Genomic DNA, 27572 nt, shown 5'->3' with positions numbered 1-27572 from the left:
ACAGAACTAATACTTTAAAAGCCACCCAACTTTATTCAAGTTTGTTTTCATGTAAACCCAGTGCTGTATTTTTTTTTCCTATGAGAGAAATGTATTTATATGCTTTATAAATGTTTGTGAAAGTGAATTTCAGCCCTTGAAATTGTATATTAACCGAGACCTTTTAAAGTTATTTTTGAGCCACTTTTGACATATATAAAGTTAAATATTTTCTTAGAATTCATATAGATTGTGTTATTTTACTCAGTAGTCAATAAATTACATGTTAACACTATATCAGCGTACGCTAAATGATACATACATTACAGCTAAAATTGAAACACCACCTGAAAATTAAAATAGTTTTGAGTATAGAACACAACAGAAATTGTGAAATCAAATGTAGGCTAAAGGCATATGGTTTGTTCACTTAAGAGAATTAAATTTTCTGAACAGAACACCTTAACGTGAATTAGAAATCAGTCTCAAGGTTGGTTATGTTCAGACCACATAATCTAGTGGTTTTAAGTTTTAAACTCCTCAAAATCAGTGTTTTAGAGCTGTACATTGTTAAAATGTATACCTCATGGTGATAAAACGTATATTATGAACTTTCCTGTGGATCAGTTGAAAAAAATTATTTAAAGTCTCAGGTTGTCAGAATGCCATTATTGCTCTTAAAAGGTCATTCGCCATAAAGTTACACTAACAAAGTAGCTGTGGATGTGTATCTCCAACTGGGACAACAGAAGGAATAAATGTTTAGCTGTATACAGTAATGGTTAGGATATGGATAATAAAATTCTTCAACAAAATAATGTAACTCTCATTTCCAATCATAAGAGTCTTTTAGAATAAGGGCCTGTCTTCTGAAATTGGTTAGGCCTGTATGTGTGGCAGAATATTGCCATGACTGAAAAGCAAAATCTACAGAATATGCCTAAGGCATTCTGGTAATAAATGTCTTACTGCTCCTGTTCAAGTGAAAAAATACTCTTCCTCCAGGGATTTCGTTCTTGTATCCTTGACTAAAAGTAGTTCATGTTTGTTACCAGATGGAGGTTTTGAACGGTAGATAAGTTGTCTTCCCTGCTGAAACAAAAGAGAAAAATAATATTTTTCATAACCATTATCTATTGAAGTATAACCCAGAATACTAATTATTAACTTGATTTTCCCAAAGAATAATATAGTTTAAAATAATCCAGTTACAAAGAGATTGATGACTAATGGATGTCCAAACGCAGGCAGAGTTAAGTAGCAAATGGAGTACCATGGTATGCAGAAGACAGAGCAGTTAGGTGTTACAGGGAAATGGGAGGGTATAGATAAAGTCATGTGTTTCAGATATGGTAAGCCATGTTTGAGGCCAACACTTCATTTCTCAGTAACCACCAGTAGGAGGAGTAGCTAGTTTCTCTGGTTAGAAGTGATACTTTGCTCTGCTGAGTAACAGTTACTAGCATTTAAAATCCTGTTAAACAATAACTTGAGAAAACCACCTATTATCTTCTTGAGCACTCACAATCCTGTTGGCTTTTGGAGGTATTCCAACCAGGAGAGGCTTAGGGACACCCTGAATCATACCTGTTTATTCTCTCTGGGACATACACTCAACTTATGTCATACTAATTTTTCTCTTTGAATCTTTTCTCTCCCTTTTGTTTATTTTTGTTTTGCCTTTATATCTGAATGTGTGTAAATTAAAAGGATAAAAAACTATTTTGTTGGACATGAAATTTGATGGGACATCTCCATTGTGTCTCAAAAGAGGCAGCAACCCTGTGTGTGACCATCCCTGCATTGCAGTATATTCGATGTTCCTGGCTCCAGGGAACTAAATAGCACTGGCAGTCCTCCCCTTCATTATAACAACAAAAATGTCCTTAGAGGACCAGAATCCTTGAATTCCTTTTCTAACGTCAGATTTCCTCCACCTCCCCACCCTGCACCAATCTCCTTTGATAACCTTTGTTACTAATTTCTGCCTGAGAAAATTGCCAGCAATGAAGTGTTCTGAGTAAAAACCTCTTTCAGAGGTCTTCATATATTGTTGACTTAGCAGCATTTTTTTTTTTTTTTCAGTTTTCTTCCAGATTCAGTTTGCATTCTCATTTTTAGTCTGTTAACTCAGTAAGCATTTATTGACTGTCCATTGTGTGCCAGGCATTGGGGATACAAAGGTCATAAAACTCATTATTGGTCACTTGGTGGGCTGAGTAAATAATTTATACATGTAGCAGGGTGTTAACTGGCTAATTATCTCTTGGAAGAAGAGGACAAGTCAGATCTTCATAGGCAGAGTTGAACTAGGTAAGTACAGATCCTTTTAAAAAATAAACACTAATTTATATAAAAATCATTACTTTTTTAACATAGTACATATTAACAGTTACCAGTTACCATACTTCACAACTTTTAAGTACTTCAGTGGCTGGTTGTGAGGTGCATAATATGCGTTAGCTATGACTATGGTTAGAATCAGTGTCCACATTAATTCTGCAGATAACTATGAAATTGCCTCCCTGCAATATGATTTCAGACTCAAACTCAGAGCAGGAAGAGAGGCATATAGAAACAAAAGGCCCTTCATACCCAGGGGGAGTAATAGACCACATGTACTTGGAGACTGCCCCATCCTGAACTTCTTATTGAACAGGTAATCTTGAAATATGAAGAACCTTGGCTTCTGCTTAGATTCTGCTGCTAAATCTGAAGTGACTCTGGGTAAATTATTTTAACTTCAGCTGTAAATCTCATTATTTTCACAATGTGAGGATTAAAAGACCCTTCCAATTATATATAATACACTATTATTTTTGTATTTCTGTAGTTGCATGTACCCAGAGCTAAAGAGGCAAGGGAGAAGTTTCTTTTACTAAAAAGTGAGTTTAATGGAAAACTGTAGACCCAATAGTTTAAATTATTCTAAAAATAACAAGGAACCAGAGAGATCAGTTGAACTGTCAGCGGACTTACTGAAGTTTAACCTGAATAAATGAGACGAGTTAGGTATTTTGTTTTTACATTACAGAAGCCCTCACACATTGATGTAGCTGGACCTATTAATATTAACAATAAAACACAGACCTTCTTTTTCTTTGGTTGTGCTACTGCTCTTTCCAGGGCAGCTTTTAGCCTTTCCTCCTGGTGTTTCTGTTTCTCTCTCATTTTCTCTTCACGCAACCTGTCAAAAGAGGAAGACATTGTTCTAGCTATAAATCCCAGTCAAAAAGATCTACATCAATACTATTTGATAAAGAATTACCTAAATATTATTAAGTCTCCTTTAAGGCTAAATGAAAATAATACTTCATCTTCCCCCATAATTGTGGATTTTGAATATTCAGGTGAAATTTCAACAACAAACCCTGTTTATGTTGAAATGGGAAGAAAGTGCATGTCACTGTTGTGGAAGAAGCAAAATCTACCCAGATCTTGGTCCAAAACAAGCACCTCAACAGAGCCCTCTCATCGTTTCATTTACAGTTCAGTACTTTATATTAGTCTATATGATGGCCACTTGAATTATTGATAGTTTCCAGTTATTTTCCCCTCTTTTTAAACCTTTTTATTGAAGTACAACATGCAGAAAACTACACAAGTCACAAGTGTATAGTTCAATTGATAACCACAAAAATATATTTTCCAATAAATCTCTTTGAATGTTATCCTCAAATTAAGGCCAAGAAATACTATTTGTCTTTGTTCTCTTTAGAGTTGTTGTGAGGATAAAATTAAATGAGATATGCACACTGTCTAGTCCACTGCCTATTGCAGAATAACCACTTGCCAAGTGACTATTTTATGGATGTATATAATTATCAATGTAACATTCACTGAACATTTTTTATGCAAAATTAGGTATTATGTTAGGTGCCTCCGAACCATGGGAAAACATCCACTAAAATTTTTTTGATCAAAATGATAATTGGGACTAGATTCATATATTAATCTCACTGTTAGAAATAGTTAGAAATAGTAATTACACTTTAGTCAGAATATATTTTCTACTGTAAAAAATGCAGATGTTCTTAGTGTAAGTGAAAGGTCATCTTGTGGAAGGAGTGATTTCTCATAATTTCTTTAAAATGTGCTTCATATTCAACAAAATCCCATCAGGATCACCTTAGTATATTCTAGTCTTTGTTTTTATATGGGTGGAACAATATCCCCAACACCCCAGTAAAGTGGTAAGCAATAACAAAGTATCTAATATGAACGTCTGCTATTAGAGTACTTACTGTACGCCAAGCATGCTTTAGTGCTTTTACATAGATTTTTCTTTTTAATTTTATTTTATTTTTAAACTTTACATAATTGTATTAGTTTTGCCAAATATCAAAATGAATCCGCCACAGGTATACATGTGCTCCCCACCCTGAACCCTCCTCCCTCCTCCCTCCCCATACCATCCCTCTGGGTTGTCCCAGTGCACCAGCCCCAAGCATCCAGTATCGTGCATCGAACCTGGACTGGCATCTCGTTTCATACATGATATTTTACTACATAGATTATTTAATTCAGTCCTCACAACAACCATATGAGATAAGTGTCATTATTGCCATTTTACAGGTAAGGAAACTTAGCTGTTGGCAGTTAGGAACCAAGGAAAAACCCTCATTATCTAGCTCTTTCAAACAGTTCCTTCACAGATTAAATCTCCCTGTAGTTTTCCAATTAAGGAAATTCTAGTCTTAAACCCTTTCACCACAAGTATTCTCCTTCCACATGATAATCCTTTGCATATTATAAGTAGGGAATATTCACTCTGAAAATTCACTTTTTTTCAGACTGGAGGGACCCCTTGCCCATCTGAAACTATGTCATTTGTCCCTGGTGAACTCTTTGCTTCACAGTGCTCATTTTATCCTTGGTAATGACATTTATTTCCTAAGAATATTGATGAATATATCTCCATACTAAATAATAGCTCTATGAGGACAGCAGATCTGAGTTTGATTCTAGTGTCAATATGGCATATAATGAGACTTGCCATATAACAGACTTGCCTAATGTTTAAGTGTTTTATTATATGTATATCATAAGACAGTGACTGTACCTTTGCCGTCGTTCTTTCTGTTTCATCCTCTCAATTGCCTCCACATTTTCTTTAGGAATGGAGTCAATGAGATCACTCAATTCTACCAGACGAGACTCTACTTTTACCAGCTTTTGAACTGGGTTGAGGCTTCCAACCTCAGCATCTCCAATGCAGACTTTGTATACTTGGTTAATTTTTTTACTAAGAGAGTCTATCAGTTTTTCCTGAGATTAAAAAGAAAAGGAGAGCAGAAAACATCTCATTACTGTTTGCTTGTTCATTCAATAAATGTAAAATTCCCTTTTACTATATTGTAATAGGCTTTTATTAATATGTTCTACTAAATACTTTTTTAAAAGAAAAACTTTAATACAACATTAGAACAGTGAAAAAAAATGCAGCAGTCAATTTATGTCATAATTTATAGTCAGAGCAGGCTTCCATGGTGGTTCAGGGAAAGAACTCGCCACAGTGTGGGAGACCTGGGTTCAATCCCTGGGTCTGGAAGATCCCCTGGAGGAGGGCGTGGCAGCCCTCTCTAGTATTCTTGCATGGAGAATCCCAGTGAACAGAGGAGCCTGGTGGGCTGCAATCCATGGGGTCGCAAAGAGTCAGTCACAACTGACCGACTAAGCACAGCACATAGAGCATTACTATAATAACATCCTGGATTATTTCTTTAAAAATATTTCAGTCTAGGTATAAAATAATTTAGTAGGACGCTTGAATGTTTTTGTGTATCATTCCCATTCAAGTAGACACTACATAAACATTTAAATCCTTTTTTCTCCCCACTCCAGTGCATTTCCTAGCAGCAGTATGTGAACTCCCTTTTTTGTGCTTGCTACTCTAATTACTGGCTTCCCTGGTGGCTCAGAGGTTAAAGCGTCTGCCTGCAATGTGGGAGATGTGGGTTCAATCCCTGAGTTGGGAAGATCTCCTGGAGAAGGAAATGGCAACCCACTCCAGTATTCTTGCCTGGAGAATCCCATGGACAGAGGAGCCTGGTGGGCTACAGTCCAAGGGTCGCAAAAAAGTAACTACTAACACTATAATCCTGTCTGACAGTTATTTGCATACATGTCTTATTGTCCCTTATAGACTGTAAGCACCTGGAAGGCAGGAGCTATTTCTTATGTTTATACTTATATCTAAAGTAGCCCCTTGCATGTAACTGTGCACTTAATAAATGTTTGCTGAATAAATGAATGCATTTTTTTCATAGGGAAAAAAAAAGTTACAAGCAAACAGCTTCCCAGGCTGGCCTACAAAACATTTTGAGTTTTCATTCTCTCCATCTGGAAGTCATTCCAGTATTCTACTCTAAGCGGAGGCTTAGGCCACACCTTGCTGATCCCTGTACCTGGCCACTGTGCCATTTTAACTGTTGGTAGAGATGTTCAAACTTGTAGGTAACATTTTTCGAGACTGTAAGAAAGCTCTGTTTCTGTGTTTCCACTGTATACCCGGCATTCGAGATAAAAGGATCTCAATAAACTTCTGGGCAAAGTAAATCGTTCTCCTGGTAGAATCCTGCCCCATTCCTGCTTCTGCTCAAGAAGATGAGAATCACCATAAAGCCACGGACAAATAATACTCAAGATAGATGTGGCTCCAGGAGCCATGGGAAACCCCTCCTGAAACCACAGACTCATTACAGAGCTACCAACACTTAATTACAAATCAAGATCTGTTACCAGTAGCTTACTTCAAACAGCTTGTCTCTCCCACCTAGTTTAACAAGCTTTCTGATGGTCCTATTTACTATAAAGCCCCTCTCTTTCCTCCTACAGTAACACTTACTGTAGTACCTATTTATATTTAAAATGATTTTAGGAAGTTTGGAGAAATACCTATAAAATAAAAGGAAAAAGAAAAAAAAGTCCTGTTTGACGTAAAGCTCCTTTTGCTACCCCTGGGTCAGGAAGATCTCCTGGAGAAGGAAATGGCAACCCACTCCAGTATTCTTACATGGGAAAGAAAGTATGGACAAAGAAAGGATCCTGGCAGGCTACAGTCCATGGGATCGCAAAAAGAGTAGTGACTAAACAAGACAGACGCTGGTCGGAGAATAGGGAATTATTGTTTAATGGGTACAGAGTTTCTATTTGGGATGATGGAAAAGTCCTATAAATAGTGGTGATGATTATGCAGCATTGCAAATATAATTAATGCCACTGAATTGTGCATTTGAAATGGTTAAATGGTCAATTTTATGATATGTATATTTTTTACCACAATTTTTTTTTAAGGTGTAAAAAAGACAGCATTGAAGAGCTGAAAGGTAGCTTTCAGCTCTAGCAGTGCACAACCCCATCCCTCCCTTCCTTGGTGTTACACCACATAAGAAATGTGGATTGTGACTGGAGCCATAAACAGGTTTGTTTTTGTAACCCTGCCTGCTTATATGGGTAAGGGAGCACAGTGATCTTCTGATAAGAGTCCCTTTAAATCTACTGTTTGAAAGTCAAGTTCATAACTATAATTGTGATATTAGTTTCACATACGAGTTTGGAATTTTTATTTCATTCAAGATTTTACAAAGAAACCAATGCTAGCTGGAGTTTATTGTGGATCTTAAAACTAGCCTGATCATTCATTCAACAAACATTTATGGAGCACCTGCTTTATGAGGTTGCTAAACTGAGCTGAATAGAAGGGTAAGACAAGCCTTGCCCTAGGGTTTGCATCCAGCTGGGAGAGACCTGCATGCAAAGAGATAAGCACACTAGTCTATGTCACAGGTGCTCTGGTGATAGAACTCTGCAGACCCCAAAGGGGCCACAACCTATTACAAGCTCAGTGTTGGGAAGATACTCCATTCAGTGCTGATTCAGTGCTTCCTGTCTTCATTATGTGCCCTTGAAATTAATACCAAAATGATCACAGCAGTGAACTACTTCATTATGTATAGTCATGTGTATACTGACTAAAACAAATGTATTTATAGGTGGGGAAATCTCAGCATCATACTTGGTAACCTTTTAAGAGAGTACCAGTGATAATTGAATGTTTTCTATCTACTGTGTAAGTTGGCTATACATATTGACAAGGTAATTTCCAAGCAGGTTTTCAGCCTCTGTCATCAACCTGGGACTTGTGGTTTGCTTTAATCCTCTTATTCCAATGCTTAAGACACAGGGAATGCAGATTCTTATTACCATGAGCCAAAATAAAATTACTGCAGGCAAAGAATGATTACCTGAGCATCTGAGTTATATTGTCCAAAACTAAATAGCCTGGACCTTAATTCCAACTCTGCTGCTTTTTCTTCTTCTCTTACACAGTTGGCCTTGAGCAATGCCTTGTGTTCCAAAAGAAACTCTATGTTGGTATTTCTATTGCAAAGAAGAAAGAGACCCTTATCTGTAATTTATGATTCAGTGAAATAAATCATCAGTCAGGAGCTTCAACATGTGTCAACATCCTATGTCTAGTAAGCCAAATAGAAGTTTATATTTTAAGATATTGACAAAGTACCTGCAACTTTTCAGGTTAAAATAAGAAAAATAAATGCACAGATGCTTTTCAACGTCTATTGGGAAGTATTTTCTCACCCCTCTACTTCTGTGGCTCCCCTGAGTCCCCCAAATAGAAAAAGCAGTAGAATTGAGGTATTGGAAACCCAAGCTGGGTGACCTAGGATGTCACTGTTCTCAAACCTGACTGATAATCAGAATACCTGGGGAGCCACTGGGAAAAGTAGAGACTCCTGACTCCTTACATAGAGCTTCAGATATAAATACCCTTTTCCTGCCCAACCATACACACCCCATCCCCTCATATCATAGTGTCATGGTGGGGGCACCATATACTGAGGACTGGAAGTGAGGAGACAAGGATTAAAAGGAGACAGTAGTTAACTGGGTGGCTATAAGATTATGGTTTTAAATTCTTCTAATATGTCCCAAAGTTCAGTGCAGTTTGACAACTATTTTAAAAGATTGACATCTGGTGCAAATGAGTCTTCCAAAAAAGGTTCTGCACATTTTTACAACAAGTATTAAGAGTAGAAAGGAATTTTTTGAGTCATCAAATCCAGCCCCCCTTCCCAACAGAAGTCCCTTTTATAATAGCCCTGATATTGATAATGTACATTATAAAATGATACAATATTTAAGCCATGAAAAAACTTTTGCTGAGAGTCACAGCCAAGGAAAATGAGTTTATTAGCATCATCATCCAAAGCATGATTTGGTCAGCCAGATGACAGCGTAAAACTGCATTGAACAAAGAGTAAGGCAGTAGGTGACATTTTGATTCTTTATAACCTTCTATATTGTCTTTTATTCTTGCTAGCTAGGAAAATATTTTGACAAGTGAAAGGAATTAGGGACTAAAACTAAAACCAGTCTATTCTGTATAAATATAATTCCTACTTTTCCATTCTGCAGTGTAAACTATTATTAATAAAAATTCTTCCCTAAATCCAGGGAAACCACAAGGAAGGGCCACGCATAAATGAAGGTGGACTTCGTCTCTGATTAGAAACTGGTTAATAGAATGTCTGCTTGTTTTTTATGACTTACATTTTATCCTGTATAACTTTTTCTCTTTTATTTACATCTTCAAGATTTTCATCTACATCTTGGGAATATTGTACCAAAGTAAGATTCTGCTCTTCCAGCTCTGTGAGGACTTGAAGTAACTCTTCAGGTTCTTTGAAATAAAGTTCAGGCTCCTAATCAATAATGAAGAATATAATTAACTCACTTAACATGCTACCTGTGCATATGTGATTTATCTAGGAAAAAACAGTGGGGTAAAGGAATACTGTTCCGATTATAAGGGAGATAATGGGCAGAGTGACGACAGCCTATTTCCATGTGAGAGCTGGCCTTAGGGAAGAGAACACTTTTGGTGTTGGGGAGGAGATGAAGTTTATTAGAGAAGGTGAAAAGGAAGAAGAGAGTGAGGAAAAGAAAAAGGAGAGGGATGGGGCAGAGGAGGAGGCAAAAGCAGGAAAAAAGGAAAGGCAAGTTTCTAGGGAAAGACGAGAGAAGAAGTAGAATGAGAAAAGACAGAGGACTAAGTGAAGGTCATTTTCTCCCTACATTTTAATAATTTTCTATTTTCTAAAATTTTAAGTATAAGTTTATATCACTTTGAATTAATTTATAGCAAGATGACTTGGATATTTGCATCCCCACGTTCATCAAATTTACTGTAGCAAGAAGTGGAAGCAACCTAAATGTTCATCAATGGACTGATGGATGGATAAAGAAAATGTGGTCTATCCATCCTTAAAAAATAAGGAAACCCTGTCATTTGCTACAATATGGATGAACCCGAAGAACATAAGGACATGAGACTAAATGAAATAAGCCACTCATGAAAAGACATACTGCTTCCACTTTTACAAGGTATGTAAAGTAATCTAACTCTTAGAAATATAAAGTAGAATGTGGTTGCTAGGGGCTAGAGGGAGTAGGCATAGGGGAGTTGTTCAGTTGATGTATAGTTTCCATTGTGCAAGATGAAAAAGTTCCAATGGTCTGTTACATCAGCATGTTAATAGTTAACGCTGCAGGATCATATACTTACTAGTTAAGATGATAAGTTGTGCTTTTTCCACACACACACACACAAAAATGATTTGGATAAGGTATGTTATATGTAGTATACAGTTAATGCTTTTAAGTGTTTTGTTCCTTTTCTGTGAGTTTCTGTGGTTGTATTTAGGGTGAGATTAGTTCACAATCAGACCTGTAGCCACAAAGAACTGTTTTGTTGAAGCTCAATTTATCTCACAGTCCAGCTACCCAATATGTCTCAAGCCCCAATAAAATGATAAATAATCAGAAGGTGGTTATGTTCACAGGAAGATTGTAGATAATATATATCTCCTAAATTGTTACCTTCTAAAGGACACATTTATTTACTTATAATTTTTAAAAAATCTTTTGGCTGTGCCTCACAGCATCCAGGATCTTAGTTCCCCCAACCAGGATGGAGCCCACATCCCTTGCAGTGGAAGTGTAGAGTCTTAACCACTAAACCGCCAGGGAAGTCTTGACATTTATTTTTCATTAAATGTCTGATGACAAACATGAACTATATATACAACTAGAGAACAGTAGCAAAATCATATTTGGGGGGATTTCCCTGGTGGTCCAGTGGCTAAGGCTCCATGCTGCCAGTGCAGAGGGCCCAGGTTCGTTCCCTGATCAGGGAACTAGATCCCACATGCCACAACTAAAGATCCCACATGCTGCAACTAAGACCTGGTGCAAACAAATTTTAAAAAATCATATTTTCTTCTGAAAGGTTGTGGAATATTTGGAACAGGACATTTTAATTTCAAAAGAAGAAACGAGCATCTATACTTTTCATCAAACAATATTTAAGTCAAGACAAATAGTCCGGTTACCAGATCGTAGTCCATATCATCATCTAAAAAGAATTCCAAACTGTCTTCTGAACTGATACTCTCAGTTTGGCTGTAAAAGGAAAAGAAAATGCCTGATTTCTGAGCCATTTTCTATCAACAGATTTGCTTTCATGACTAAGTTATTTTTGGAACCTAAATGTAACCTAGTTCTTTTCAATAGCCTATTGAGCCTTTTAGGGAATTGCAGGAATCCATGGATTCCACAAGTATGCAAAAGAAAATCATTCATTCCCAGACAAGGGTGACATATGCAAACAAAGAGACCATAAGGAAGAGTTGTACCACGTGGTACCAATTATTTGAGGTGCATCTGTAAAATATCTTCTGATCAGGCTGGGGAAATGTTGGTTGGGGAGTGGGGTGGGTGATGAGATACATACTTAAAGAATAGTTATGTGGCTTGCAAGGTGGCTCTGAAAGAATCCTTTAAGAACGATAAATTGAAAATGATTGGAATGTTAAAAGGGCAGGGGCTAAGGAAGGAGTAAAGCAGCTGTTGGTGTGACCTAGGTAAGTAATGTTTGTAGTGATGGTGGAAAACAAGTCAGTGGTTGGGGTTGGGAGGAGAATCTAGAGACACAGGAAAGAAAGAATTCATGGGAACCAAGAATAGAAAGGGCTCCTGGGGCACAAAGAGAAGAGACCAGATGACTTCAGCGTTTGTAGTCAGTAAACCTGGAGTAGTGGAGGTCATGCTAACAGGAAGGAGAACAGCTTTAAGGATAGGATAAGGACAAGATTGGGCTTCCCTGGTAGCTCAGCTAGTAAAGAATCTGCCCCCCGCCCCGCCCCCGCCGCGATGCAGGAGACCCAGGTTCCATTCCTGAGTCAGAAAGTTCCCCTGGAGAAGGGCAGGGCAACCCACTCCAGTATTCTTGCCTGGAGAATCCCCATGGACAGAGGAACCTGGTAGGCTAACAGTCCTTGGATCACAAAGAGTCGGACACGACTGAACGACTAAGCATAGCACAAGGACAAGATTAACATTTGCTTTGTTCATGCTGAGTTTGAAGGGACAAAATAACCTGCTTGGAGCTGCCCTTTAGCAATGGGAAATATGTTGTAGGGAAATTGAGAGGGCCATAGAAGTCAAGGGATACTTGGGAAGCATCCACAGTTCAGTCCACTGTTAGTGGATTCAGTAATATCATTTTCAAATCAGTCTTCTCCCACCTCTCTGATACTATGTTACTTTTTGGTTCCTTTTCTTTGAGTCTGTTTCCTCAGCCTTCTTCCCTCTCTTTCTACCCATCCTCTGGGGCTGATCCTCTCTTATAGATTCAACCACTACTAACATACCGACTCCCGCATCTCTGTCTGTCTTGAGCTCTGGACTTCAGTGTCCAGCTTCCAGCTGAACATCAGTATCCACTTGGGTGTCCCATAGAGAGCTCAGATGAATGCATCCAAAATCACACTCCTTATTTTCCTCTCAGGCCTGCTCCCCTTGCTGTGTTCCTAATACCTTTGAATGACAACACCACACATCCAGTTGCCACATGAGAAATTTGGGAGTTATCTGTGGCCACTCTTTTTATTGGGGGAATTCCCTAGGTAGCATTTCCCTGATGTGTCCCACAGCCTCTCCTTCTTGTTCCAGCTGCCACTGTCTGGCTGGGGGAGTTCATTATCTCTCATCTAATGAATTGTGACCACAGGTTCCTAACTGGCTCCTCTACATCCAGTTTTTTCCCTGTCCATTCTGTTCTCTAAAATACTACCATCTCCAATTTTCTAAAATGTAAATCTGATTTGAGCCTCTGTCACATTCTTGCTAAAACCTTCAGTGACTCCCAGGGCACTTGGAACAAAACACAGACACCTTTGGGATGACCCCACTGCCTCCTTACTCATGAGACAATACCTAGTTACCCCTCCAGTCTTGTCCATTTACACCCTGCAGCCCAGCCATTCTGAACAGACCCAAACACTGCCACCCTTGTGCCAGCAGGCCCCTCCCTCTTCACTGACCCCTCGTCCTCTCACCAGACACAGCTTAGATGCCATCTGATCTGGAGGGTGTCCACTGATCCCGCCCTTGCTTCTCCAGTCCCTCACCTCTCCTCTGGGCTGAGAGTCCTTCCTTTGCAGGCCTGAGGCACCCTGATTGTCCTTCCAATGGCCTCATCATGGTATAATGTAACTGACGAACTCCTTGTCTGTCTTCCTCACTAGACAGTAGGCTTGTTGAGAGCAAAGACTGTCTTTTTTTTCATTCTGGCCCTATAGGGCACTCAGTAAATACGTGCTGAGTAAATGAAAGAAACTAAGAAGCAGTGAACTTTCTGAGAAAGTGAATGTGACGTCTGCGTATTACTTTGTGCTTCAACATGGAAAATCCTTATGATGTTCTGTTTTTGATTGTATCTTGACTGTACTGATGTCAATATCCTGTTCGTGCTATTATACTACAATTTTGCAATAGTTGTTACTATTGGGGGAAACTGGGTAAAGTATAGTGAGACTTCTCTGTATTTTTTCTTTTAACCGCATGTGAATCTATAATTCTCTCCAAGTGAAAATGTAATTAAAACACAACAAAACAGTGACTCTAAAATGCCACAGAAGTAGAATGACCGTGAGGCCCCTGAAATTCAGAGCACAGTGTTGACTTTTATCATGGATAATACACTGCTGGCCCAGATACTTCCTTTGGGGTCAAAGTATCCATCCTGGACATCAATATATTTTCTTACAGCTCCTCTAGGGTAGCTGGGGGCTTCCCTGATAGCTCATTTGGTAAAGAATCTGCCTGCAATGCAGGAGACCCCAGTTCAACTCCTGGGTCAGGAAGATCCACTGGAAAAGGGATAGGCTACCCACTCCAGTATGGTTGGGCTTCCCTTGTGGCTCAACTGGTAGAGAATCTTCCCGCAATGTGGGAGACCTGGGTTTGATCCCTGGGTTGGGAAGATCCCCTGGAGAAGGGAAAGGTTACCCACTCCATTACTTTGGCCTGGAGAATTCCATGGACTATACAGTCCATGGAGTCGCAAAGAGTCGGACATGACTGAGCAACTTTCACTTCACTTCAGGGTAGCTAGGGTGGAGAACTACCACTTTCTGAAATAATGAATATAAATGAGTCAATAATCAAGTAAGGGAAGAAACAAACAAAAAGTGCTTTCTAGTCCTATAGTGGAGAAGGCAATGGCACCCCACTCCAGTACTCTTGCCTGGAAAACACCATGGATGGAGGAGCCTGGCAGGCTGCAGTCCATGGGGTCGCTAAGAGTCAGACACAATTGAGCGACTTCACTTTCACTTTTCACTTTCATGCACTGGAGAAGGAAATGGCAACCCACTCCAGTATTTTTGCCTGGAGAATCCCAGGGACGTGGTAGCCTGGTGGGCTGCTGTCTATGGGGTCGCACAGAGTCGGACACGACTGAAGCTGCTTAGCAGCAGCAGCAGTCCTATAGCAGCAATTTTGAATGCCATGGTAAATTTGTAAACACATGAGTCAGCAGAGTAGATCAAAAACAACTGGGCAGTGGCTTCTGAGAGGCAAAGAGCCAAGAGGCAGGGTGTGGGTGGTTTCTGCAAATAGCAGATGTAGGCCCTCATCAAAGGATACAGGAAGACCTGTGAGAACTTGGTCACCTGCCGAGCACATAGAAATGGCAACCGCTACCTCCAGCATCTCCTATGGTGGGTATGGATACGTGGCACATATGTTGAAGAAAGGCTAAAAGAGATATTTGCTTATAAAAAAATACACCATTTCCAAGAGAGGTAATCAATATGTACTGTACTTTGATAAGGATGATTTCTTATCCTCTAGGTTGGGAGTGGTCCTCCTGCGTGATCTTGCTATTCAGAATGTCCAGGTGAAGTCCACATCATTGGTGATGGTGGAGGTAAAAAGAACATGTAATTAGGAATGAGTGCTTGCTATTTGGTGAGCGGGATTCATTTTTCTGTACTGATATGCCCATTACTTAAAAAAAAATTATTAGAAACAGTCATATAGAAAATGGTGCTGTTTTATTCTACTGACTTTTGGTTCCAAGCATAAAATCAGAAATCGCTGTTTGGTGTTTTTATTGTCTAAAACATGGCACAAATCAGGGACATAAATGGTGAATATAAATCACAGTTCTCTTGTTACCTAATCATATACATTTTTAATCACAGATTTTAAAAGATCAAGATATAAAAATGGTGGACTTTATTTATTACCAATGTCTGGGTCTGACCATGGTCTGAAACTCAGAAGTGGGCAACTGGTCTTGGATCTCTGCATCCACTGGCCCCCAGGTCATGCTTCCTCATGCCCGAGCTTTTGTGGCTTCCAACCACCCTTCCTGCTATTCCGTCTTGAAACTACAGCAGGTCTCACTCCCCGATCCCTCTACCTGGAAAGTCCCACTTATTCTTCAAAATCCAGCTCAGATGTCACCTCCTCTTAAAGACTTTTCTGAATGCCTTAGGGAGAGATCACATTTTTGGTTTTTGCCCCCAGACCCCTCACCATCACTGCTGTATCATTTGTCCCATTACATTGTATTTGTATAGTGCAGTATGCAGAACTATATCTTACTCATCTTTGTGTACTTGGAGTCTCGAAAAGTTGCTGATACATAGTATTCCTCCAGTATATCCAAGGTGAGTGGGGGAAGGAAAGAAAATGGACAAAGAACCAGTGGATTGTAGCACCACCGTAAATGAGCATCTTAAATTTTTAAGCTAATACTGGAACACATATTACTAAAAATGTCTTGGGAAGGGATGCTATTCAAACTGAGTGACTCCTATATTCAAGATTTTAAAGAGAAGAAAATATGGACCCCACCACCTACTTCCTCTACACCCCCTTCCCCTGCACCCTACTCCAGATCCTCTAACAGACAAAGTAGTATGTCTTAAATAATTTGGGTCCAAATTGGCCTCACACTCTGAAAGAATCCACCTTTTCAATCAGTTGGCCAAGTGCACTTATGCCAGGGTTGTTTCTGGGCAGGCGAATTGTATGGTTGAGCTTTACCCCTACCACTAAATACCTCTGATGGTTGGCAGCAGGATAAAGGAGAAACAGAGTCCCTGGAAGTCAGCTTGCCTGTGTGTGTTGAATGACTACAGGGCAGGGGTTGGGCAGGGGTTGAGGCTGAAGGTATCCTTAGAGTTGATTATGAGCATGGTAGAGCTTCCTCAGTCTTCCCAGTTACTTCCCTGAGTCACCTGCCAATGACAGTCACCTGGTTGCTGTTGGCCTGGATTGTTGGGCCCTGGGAATTGGTCCACCAACACCAGAGGGCAGGCTTGAACCAGAGGAATGAGGAGGCCCAGCTGAGAAGGACCTCAGAGGATGTGCTAGTCAGCCAGGGACAACTTGTACAAGATCCTCTGCCCCTGACTTCTCTGCCGGTTCTATTCATTCCCCCACCTCTCTGAGTTTCGTAATAATGTCTGGAGAGACAGAAACAGAACACCTAGCTCCCCAGGATTAAGGGTGATGTGGACACTAGGCTCTGTTTTTCAGTTTATAGGTCCTGCATCTCCACTTTGAGATGGGCACCTTCTCTGACTTTACTTTTGTGGGTGAAGTGCCAAAGATCCAGTGTTACCTTGGCTACTTCTTCCCAGAGAAGAATCTTCCGAAAATGATGTCCTTCTGGACTCGTCAGTGGTCTCTCTTCTCCTTGCACTTAATTCTAGAATGGAAAATAAACAAGTTGGGGTGGGGAAACTTTTGAGAAGAGAGCTTTGTTTCAGGGTGAAGGCCAAGTTATTGTGAAAATTTCCAGGGACAGGAATGTAAGATGGGGACATGGTAACCAGCATATGTATTATGCAGATGGCCAGGGCTGGTCTCTGGAGAAGGCAGGATGGATGAGAACTAACCTAGAGGGCCTGAAGAAGTCTCTTTCCCATGTCAGTCTATCAGAACTTCTAAAATCCTGGTGTTAACCATTCAACCCTCTGGACTGAGACTCAGCGCTTTCTAAGCATCCTTGAGTTACAGGACAAGTCTAGGAGCACTGAATCCTAAGCTGTTAAATGTAAATACTTCTCAGTTTTCCTTCCCATGTGTTTTCTCTCTTGTCAAACATCACATAATGAGTTTAACCCAATGTCATTACTGTGCTTGACACTTTATACACATGATCTCATCTAAGCACACGCAGCAACCATGAGAGACACAAGGGAGCTAAGCAGGGGAGTCACCCCTGGTGTGCTAATTAAGGCTTAATAACCAGCTCTCAGGGGAAAGATTCTCCCTGATTTGTAATGTGCTGATTTCAGTGGTATAAGTGCTCTCACCCCTAAGGCTCAGGATGAGCTCTCAGCTGACGAGTCGAGAACCCTCTTTCTGTGTGGCTTTCTCCCCTCCAGTACTCTGCTCCGGGGACTCCAGCCACCATGGCCTCCCTACCCCCAGCTCTGTCTTCTCCATCCACAGAGCCTGCTGAGGCCTCCCTCTGCCTCACTGAGTCCTGGAAGTGTTCTCCAGGCAGCACCCTGAGGCCAGCACAGGGCTCAACTCATGTGTTTCCCTTCTCTCGGGGATTACTTTGTTTTGCTTCTTGATGTCTGATGTCTTAAAACTGTTGTTTCCTATGTTTTTCAGGCAGGAGGATGTGTCTGGTTCTTGTTACCCCAATGTTGCTGGAAGTCTGTCTTCATCTTTGATTTGTGACCCTACATTCATCACTTACATATGAAATTCTTACCTATAATAGGATCTATTCCTGTTCCACTGAGCTTCTTAATGCCAGTACCATACAGTTTTCATTTTTGAGACTGTGATAATGTAACATCTTAAAGGATAAGTAACACACCCACCCTCACCTTCTTAGTTCGGAAGTATTTGTGTATCTTTCTAGATGAACCTCAGAATCATCGTGCAAAGATCTACCTAACCCAACTCTCTGAGGAATTTTTGGTAACATTATTATTATACTTCCATAAAGCTTATACATGAATTTCAGAAAAATTGGCAACTTTACAAAATCAATCTTCCTGTCTGATAACATATTTCTCATTTGTCAAATCTCCTGGTCACATATTGAAGGTTATTATTGCTTTCTTGAATTTAACTTCCTTGTATATTTTCTAATTAATAAAGTTAACCTATTTAACTTAATATAATAGGTTAATAAGGAGAAGGCACTGGCAACCCACTCCAGTACTCTTGCCTGGAAAATCCCAGGGGCAGAGGAGCCTGGTAGGCTGCCATCTATGGGGTCACACAGAGTCGGACACGACTGAAACGACTTAGCAGCAGCAGCAGCAGTAGGTTAATAAAGTATAATTGACTTTGTGTCCAATTACTCTACAGAACGTTTTAACAAGTCAAATTGTATTTCAGGGTTTTTATTGGGGAGAGGTTTGTAGCTATGCTATTCTCACTATCTACAAATAAAATATTTTCTATTTTTCCATGTATATATTTTTATTGCTTCATATTTGAAATTAACCTGAATTTCCAAATTAATAATTTATAATATCAGAGTTAGTGGGATTGTTCAGGGTCTGCCTACAATAAAAATTCTAACTAATAACAAACACTGAAGCAGAATATTTTAGAATTAGGATATGTACTTAATTGAATATGGGACTTACTTGTTATTATACTTGGAAGCATGACATTCACATTTTCTTTACTCCTTGACACCCTTTTCATTGCTTGCTGGATCTGCCATTGTTTTGGAGACAGTTTCAGCAGAAAAAACCCATATTTCACGTACTCTCTAAGGAGGAATTCTGTTTTTGCTATTTCACTACTCAAAAGAAAAATAGATATGGTTAGATATACCCGTGTGAAAGCATGTTCATTTTTTAAATAGGTTTTAAAAAAGTCATTCTCTTGATCATGTATTTGAATAATAATTTGCTTAACAAATATTGTAAATATGGCCATAAAAATAAGGACTTCAATAAGATATGACACAAGAGGCAAGAAACCTGTAGGAATGTTATTTGAACCAAAATGCCCAAGGCTAGGCAGCTGACCCTCAGAACCAGCACTGAGGCAGAAAGTACATTGAGGGGGCCAGGGTCGAGTGTGCCCAGGTGTTCCCTATAAAGGAGCAGCATGTGCTCTGGGCCCCAGATTGGCAAACCCTGGTGCTTTCCATCATCTCCCATGAATGCGAGGGTTTTCCAGGTGCAGCCAGCATTGCAGAATCCCATGGACCCCGAGCCTCTTGTAAGACTGACATCTGGGCCAATCCATGGAGGCCAGGAAAAGGCAGCAGGCATTTGCTCACAGCAGCTGTTCCAGGCTCTTCCATGTTTTTTCTGGCCAAGAAGCAAAGTGCTTCGAGCACAATGATGGGAGACAACGCAGTCAGCCAGCGGCAGAGCTCCAACTTCACTGGGGGCTTGTTTTCCCCCAGAGAACAGGCTCCCACATGGAGTAGTCCTGGCTGTCCCACCATCAGCTCTGCCTCGCACTGTGAATATCAACTTTCCTCAGATCAAGAGAAAGCAGGTAGAAGACATTTGACTGGCTTTTCTAACTTACTTTGCATTTTTTTCAGCAGCAAAACCATATTGGGTCTTTATGTCAGAATAAGAATGTTTAGAACAGATGTAAAATTACAGTTCAAGGTAAGATTCAGAAGAAGCCTGTCTTGCCTGAAGTCAGAGCCTAATGATGATCTTGACTTACTACATTTGGCTCCTCCTTGGGTACCCAGTGTTTTCCTCTTAAAAAAAAAAAATTTATTGAAGTATAATTGATTTACATGTTGTTAATTGCTACTGTACAGCAAAGTGATTCAGTTATATATACATTCTTTTTCATATTCATTTTCATTATCACAGGACATTGAATATAGTTCCCTGTGCTGTATAGTAGGAAATTATTCATTCTGTATATGAGTTTGTATCTGCTAATTCCAAACTCCAATCCTTCTCCCATACCCTGCCCCTTGGCAATCACTACTTTGTTCTCTATGAGTCTATTTCTATTTCAGAGATAAGGTCATTTGTGTCATGTTTTAGATTCCACATATGGGTGATACATGATATTTGTCTTATTCTGACCGACTTGATAATCTCTAGGGCCATCCATGTTGCTGTAAGTGGCATTATTTCATGCATTTTTATGGCTGAGTAGTATTCCATTGTGTATATATACCACATCTTCTTTGTCCATTCATCTGTCAATGGACACTGAGGTTGTTCCCATGTCTTGGCTACTGTAAATAGTGCTGCAGTGAACACTGGGGTGCATTTGTCTCTTCAAATGGCAGTTTTCTCTAGATTTATGCCCAGGAGTAGGATTTCAGGATCACTGGGCAGTTCTGTTTTAGTTTTATGAGGAAACTCCATACTGTTTCCTACAATGGCTGCACCAATTTACATTCCCACTAACTGTGCAGACTCCACACCCTTTCCGGCATATATTATTTGTAGACTTTTTAATGACAGCCATTCTGACCAGTGTGAGGTAATACTTCGTACTTTTGATTTGCATTTCTCTAATAATTAATGATGTTGGCCATCTTTTCATGTGCCTGTTGGCCATTCTGCATGTCTTCTTCTAAATGTCTATTTAGGTCTTCTGCCCATGTTTGACTGGATTGTTTTTTGTTATTGAGTTGTATGAGCTATTTGTATATTTTAGAAATTAGGCCCTTGTTGATTGCATCATTTGGTTCCATTTGTTTATTTTTGCTTTTAGTTCTATTGCCTTGGGAAACTGACCTAAGAAAATATTGGTACATAAAATCCTTGTTTTAATATTAATGTTAATTTCAACCAAGTGTAAGTACAAATATAAAAAATACTGCCAATTATAATTGTAAGATAATTGTAAAAATATTAAAAGCATCCTAAATTCAGAGATGTTAAAATGGGGGACGGGAAGAACAGTGCCTTAGAATGAAGAAAAAAGAACATTTAGGAAATAATTTGCTTACCTCTAACATTGGTTTCCTTCTTTTCAACTAATATCTTGTAATGACAAGTTAGAGAAACTTTTCAGCCAGAGGTCACTGTCTCCTGGTCCCCAGGTAGACACAATCGTTGATCAACAAATTACTTATTTTTAAAATGTGTTCATACTTATGAAATCACCAACTGATCAGGATTAGTCCCCCTGAGGTCTTGCCAGGCACCAGTAGGTTTCAGTGGGGGCAGGGACAAATGATGGGTAGAAGACAGGCCCAGCCTTACCTTTTCACAGACTGGATCTCCAAACTCGCCTTCTTGAGTTCCGCCGTCATTTGCAGTTTGTTTATAGTTTCCTGAGCTGCACTGAAAAGGAACAGATTTGTTAGTCTGTTTTGTATTGGGCTGTGTTCTGAAAAACTAAAAAGAAGAAAGAAGAGGGTAAAAAGCGATTTGGCCAAAGCGGGGGGGGGCGGTGGGCAGTAGGGGGAAACGAACATTTTGAGAGCATCTACAGATCTCTGGTCATTTTCTCGGAGGAACTCCTCAAAGGCTATTGCGTCGTCTTCGAGCTTTTTTTCTGCTTTCATGAGTTGCCTTTCCTTCATTGCTGTGTGTTTTTCAAACCTTTGAATGGTGTTTCTTTTGGTTGACAGAGTATACTGAGAATGTTGAAAACACAAGTGCATCAAGAACATGACTCACATTTCTAGCACATTTCAAAGGTTTCATAACAAAGGGGGAAAATAACCTGCCTGGTTATTTTTGTATATCTGTGATCATTTGTATTAGAAATAATAGCGTGTGAACCTTGGGGCTGTGGCCTTCATTTCATGAAGGAATTCTATTTTCAGGATAGGTAGAAGGGAGACTAATGCCTCTCTTTGACTTTTATGAAGAGGCTTGATATTGCTCCAAAATAGCCCCACAAATAAAAATAGCTATGTGTCTCCTCAGGCTGTATCCTAAAAGGGGGGGGAGGGGCATGTTCCATATTTCTCCAAAAAGCAGGTCCACTTAGTGTTACCCACACTCTGGTACTTTCTGGGCCTTGGGAAATTGGATTGTCTGCAATCACAAAGGCTCTCCTATAGGAAGTACCATGGGAGAGTCAGGGTCCAACAGTTCCTCCAAGCCAGCCCCAGGGTCAGGGGGAGTGCGGGGTGGGGGAGTGTTTAACCAGCCTCAAAGCACCCTGTTTAGATCCTCCAACGCAACTTTGATAGCTAGATTCTGTTTTGTTTTGTTTTGTTTTTTAACTACATAATGGAAGAATCTACTTGTATTTTTAATGCCATGCATGAACAATAAAGTATAAACAAAGCCACAAACATTATAATATGAATGGATTCAAATGTGGAAATGAGATAACTTTAAATAAACAACAGCCAGGACTTCACTGGTGGTGCAGTGGATAAGAATCCACCTGCGAGTGCAGGAGACACAGGTTAGCTCCTGGGTCCGGGAAGATCCCACATGCCTCAGACAACAAAGCCTGTGCTCCACAACAAGATAAGCCACCATGGTGAGAAGCCCGGGCACTACAACAATGACCCAGGGCAGCCAAAAATAAGTAATCAATGAATTAATTTTTTTTTAAATACAGTATTTCTAAATATGAATGGATGTAAAATAAAAGATTAAAGGAAAAGAAAAAAACCAAAAGTTAGATACTCCATGTGTATAACCCCCAAATATTTATTACTTCATTTGCCAAGCAGTTACTGTGTGCTTACTGTGCACCAGTTCTGTTTTAATCATTCTTTTCGAGCAGTGAACAGAATAAAATGGATTGCTTTTGTGAGATGTTAATTCTAGCAGAGGGAGATGTCGATTAAAGGGGAATAAGTGGTCCAGTGGGCAAGGGCAGGAGATTAACACCATGTTTAGCCCAGGAAAGACTCCCTGATACAGTGAAAACTTAACAGAGACTGAAAGGAAGTAGGGAGCAAATCATGTAGCTATCTCAAAGAGGAATCTTCTTCCCAGAAGGAAAAGCCTCCTGTGCAAAGGTCCTGAGGGAGAGAGAGTATGACTGGTGTGTCCTGGGAACAGCAAGGAGGCCAGCGTGGCTGAAGCAGAGTGCGCAGCGCACAGGGTGGAAGGAAGGAGGTCAGAGAGTGAGCAGAGCTGGGGACCAGAAAAGTCAGCTCTTCAGCAGAGCAGGGGCAGGGGACAGACTGACTACAGGGAGCAAAAGTGGAAGCAGGAAACTAGTGCTCAGAAGTTATAATAATAATAATCATGCAAGACCTACTGGTGACATGAACTACAGTGGCAGCAGAGGAGGTCGTGAAAAGTAGGGTGATTACAGATATATTTGGGAAAAAATATATCCCAAAGGGTATTTGGATGTGGGTTGTAAAGGAGGAGTTGAGGATAACCCCAATATTTTGGGTCAAAGTAACTGGAAAAATGGAATTGCTGTTGACAGAGATAGGAAACACTGCCTGAGATTCAGATTTGCAGACACAGGAGAAAGGATAACAAGGGAAGTTTTGGAAATGTGAAGTCTGACATCCCTGTGGAGCATCTTAAGTAGAGATGTTAAGAACTATGGTTATAGTTGTTGGGTCTGAGTTGTACTGGTGAGTCTAGAGTTCAGGAAGGAAAATCAGAAGTAAATTTGGAAGCTCTTAATAGGATGGTAGGATTTAAAGCCTCCAGCCTGGAGGAGAGTGGATAGAGTGTAGGGTGAAGTGTGAGCCCTGGGGTATTCTAGCATTCTAAGATCAGGGCACAGAGGAACAAGAAAACTATGAGGGAGGGAGCTGTCAGTGCTGTGGAAGAACCAGGACATAGAGGGTCCTGGAAACTAGCTGAAGAAAAGTGTTTCAGGTAAGGATGATCACCTGGGCCAACAGATGCTAGAAGTAAGTAGAAGAAGATTGAAATGACTGAATTGGGCAATGGAAGTGGTGTTGGTGGAATGATGAGAACAAAAGCCTGATTGAAGTGGGTCTGGAAGAGGCTGGGTCTGTAGCGTAGGAGGGGCAATGGAGCTGGGGCCTGTCATGGGAAAGGAAAACGTCCAGGTGAAAATGTGGCAGTGCCATTCAGGAAGTCTTCAATTCAGCTAACAGGAGAAAGAAATTATTTTAACTACCTCGAGCATAAACCTGTCTCTCTGGTCACTAATAAATTCATGGATGGTCCTTTTTGTGTCTGCACCTTTAAAGAAAATTGAAATAGACTTAAGTTTGGTTCATTATCCCTCAGAGATGTTATATAAAATAAAAGCTATGTAATTAAATTATTGCATACAGTATCTGAGTTTTAAAAATACTATACTTTTAGAAAAACTTTTTTCCTAGCCACTGAAAAGTGACTTTAACGATATTATAACTGTCATTTATTTTATGTCCATATTCCAGGAACTTCACTAGATTCTTTACATCCATAATTTAACTTAATTCCATTAATACCTCCAATAAGGTTCTTGTTACTATCCCCATCCTGTGTGTGAGATCCTGAAGCTCAGAGATGTCACAAAGCTTGTCCAAGATCACACAGCTCACAAGTGGCAGAAGGTATAATCACTGGTATATCACTATATTACCAGCATTTGCCTCTTTTTCATACAGTTACCTGACATTAATAGTAAATATTCAAAATGATATTCTTAAACAAACAGTAATTTAGACTTACCTTCTGTTAATCTGAGAATAAGAGTGGGATCTAGCCCCAGTCGTTCAACTGAGGCACCACCTGCGTCGGCAAAGATTGCTATTTGGCCCAGGTGTGAACGATTCTTCATTCGTGATGAAAAAGTAGACTTTTGGTAGACTTTCATATTACGGTTCAGAAACTTTTCCTGCCCAAGTGAAAAAGTTTAACAGAATTTCTAATGTACCAAAATAATGTTGTCTTAAAATAGTGATCATATATAAATATCATTTGCAACAAGTCCTTTTCTCAGTACTAATTCGTTAAACAAGCAACTTCAAGTTCTCATGTCTGAAAGGTTTTGCTTGGTTTTCAGTCCCTTCTCGTAGGAAGCTGAGCACAAAGAAAGAACATTCAAACTTGATTAAACATGAACTTCACAAACAGAAGATTAGAAAGTGATCTGGTTTTAATTTCACAGTTTCATCCAGCTCAGAATGCAGGTCACTTGGAGATTCCACTGATTGAAAAGGATTGGTTCTGTCGAATTGAAAACTTAGAACAAATAGACCTCCCAAGTAGACATTCAAAAAAAAAAAAAAATCACACAGTGATGTGGGGTCTCATCATACAAGCAGGAAAATTAACTGCAAGGTATAGTTAGGAAGTTGGCCATAGTTTCATACCAGCTCATTCTAAAATGACACCTCTTCCTCCACTTTTATTCCGTCTTCCTCCCCAGTACATACATATGCATTCTTTTATTTGCATCTGCCTAGCAAATTCTGACTTGTTTTTAATGATTCAGTTCTTATTATCTCCTCGGTAGTCTCTGCACACATACCCCATCATGGCTCCCACCACCCTCTCTTCCCTCTTTTCACTGACAAATACAAGTGTCCCTTTCTCTCTGCATGCTTCTGTTACTGTATTTCAACTCTAAGATGCCATCTGTAAGATGCACTATCATTTTATGCGGTGCCAGTGCTGTATGGCATCCCATCTATGTAGCTGAGCCCCAATTTCAGAAATGTGAAAATGCGAGAAAACGTGGGCATCAGAATCGACGGATAGGGTATACTGTACCTGTCATACCAGATTGTAGTGCTGTGCCTGTATTCTCCAGTAGGCGGTGATCGCTAGCTCCCTACCACGGCTGGACGCTGTCCTAAAACAGCGATTACACCAGCTCCTGGCATAATGGGAGACACGCAATCTGACATCTGACTCTATGTCTCAACCCAGCAAAGTTCATAAAAGTGATGGCTAAGAGAGTATGATTCTAACATTAATTGCAGTTGTGGTTTATCTTACCCTTTTCTTTGCTGCCATTTCATTTTCTTTGTAAAGAAAGAGATCTTTAAAAAAGATCTTATATGGCCTGTCCTTTTTGATTGTCTCATCTTTTTCTTTCTCTGTTAAAAAAAAAAAAAAAGGAAACAAAAAACTTCTGTCAATCCTCCTGTTGACCAGAACAGCAAGGCTCCCACCATACAGGGGAGAGTAAGTGAGGGCACCTGCATCTCTGAAGAGGAGGATCCATGCAGCCTTGCCCCCAACAAGGCGGGGATGTAGGGCCTGGATCATAGGGGCAGGAGCCACAGTTCCTCTGTTTCCCAGGGGAAAAGGAAGGAGCCACTGCCCTAAGCAGTACAAGGTAGCTGAACACACAACACTGGACTGTTGAGACTGGCAGCAATTTAATTAGTCACATAGGCCCCAGTGTAGGAGGATGCCATGGGCCATGCAGGGCCATACCACATCACACGTGCACTCAGGAGCAGAGTGAACCAGAAGCTGCAGGAGGCAAGCTTTGTCATAACAAGAGGGTTGAATGACCTCTGGCTTCTACAGGAGGATGTGACTGACTTGTTTGAATAGTTTCACAGGCTGGCAGGAAAATAAAACCCATTATGTTGAAGAGCAATGGAGCGTAGCTGGTCCTGCTGATAGAGGAATTAGCTTCACGGGGAACATTTCCCACTTGGTGGATGTCATATCTGCCAATAACAGGAGGACTTACAGTTAAGCCTTTAGAGCTCTCTGAGGCTCAAAGATGTCAAAGCAGAACATGAAATTTTAGGTCTTGTAATAAATTAGCAGAGACAGTTGAGAGTGGGTCCAGGCAGCTGGGCTTGGAGATGGGAGTGTGGATGAGAGTAGGCAACAGGCTTGATGGCTGCCCCAGGTAAGGGAAGGTAAGGTATGGGGTGCAAAGTATTGTCAAGATCCTAACTTTTGTGGGTTCTTGTGGGTTCAGAGGGTCATATAATGTTATTAATATGTAGTTTTATTAATTTATAAGAAGGTCATGGGCTCCGGAAACTGGTCCCAAAAATGTTGTTCATTGCTCTGTGAGTGATAAAATGCTTTCACTATGACCCAGGAGTTTTGTATCCAAGCAACTGTGGCAAGCAAACTTATTAGTTTGTAAATAGAGGAACATCCTAGATACCTCATAGTTCTTGACAAAGTAATACAAAACTTTTAGGAAAGGAGGGATCATCTAATACATACTATTCTATTATTCTGCATCTTGGTTTTTATCAGTTGGCAATATACTTAGAGTTCTTTCTATATCAGCACATATATATTTAGCTCATTTTTTAAAAAAGCTATCTAGTAGCCAATTCTTTGGATGTATTATACTTAATACAACAAATCCCATATCAATGGACATGATGGTTGATCCCCGTCTTTTGCTATTAT

At 40.0% G+C, this 27572-nt stretch overlaps 1 protein-coding gene across 1 annotated transcript; it reads right to left on the bottom strand.

The window, feature by feature from the left end:
* Positions 1-881: 881 nt before the first annotated feature.
* CCDC38 (coiled-coil domain containing 38) lies at positions 882-26571 on the bottom strand. Its single transcript, XM_005898412.2, is given in 14 exon segments — positions 882-1068; positions 3070-3166; positions 5042-5247; positions 8226-8361; positions 9553-9704; positions 11394-11463; positions 15972-15978; positions 16943-17068; positions 18981-19138; positions 21543-21623; positions 21756-21919; positions 24364-24428; positions 24906-25071; positions 26178-26571. Coding segments are annotated over 14 exon segments (1812 nt in total). The 5' UTR covers positions 26451-26571; the 3' UTR covers positions 882-957.
* Positions 26572-27572: the final 1001 nt, after the last annotated feature.

Source organism: Bos mutus, chromosome 5, assembly GCF_027580195.1.
Source record: "Bos mutus isolate GX-2022 chromosome 5, NWIPB_WYAK_1.1, whole genome shotgun sequence".
NCBI lineage: Eukaryota > Metazoa > Chordata > Mammalia > Artiodactyla > Bovidae > Bos > Bos mutus.
Note: the sequence above shows the minus strand (reverse complement) of the source record. Positions and strands in the feature narration are given on the sequence as shown.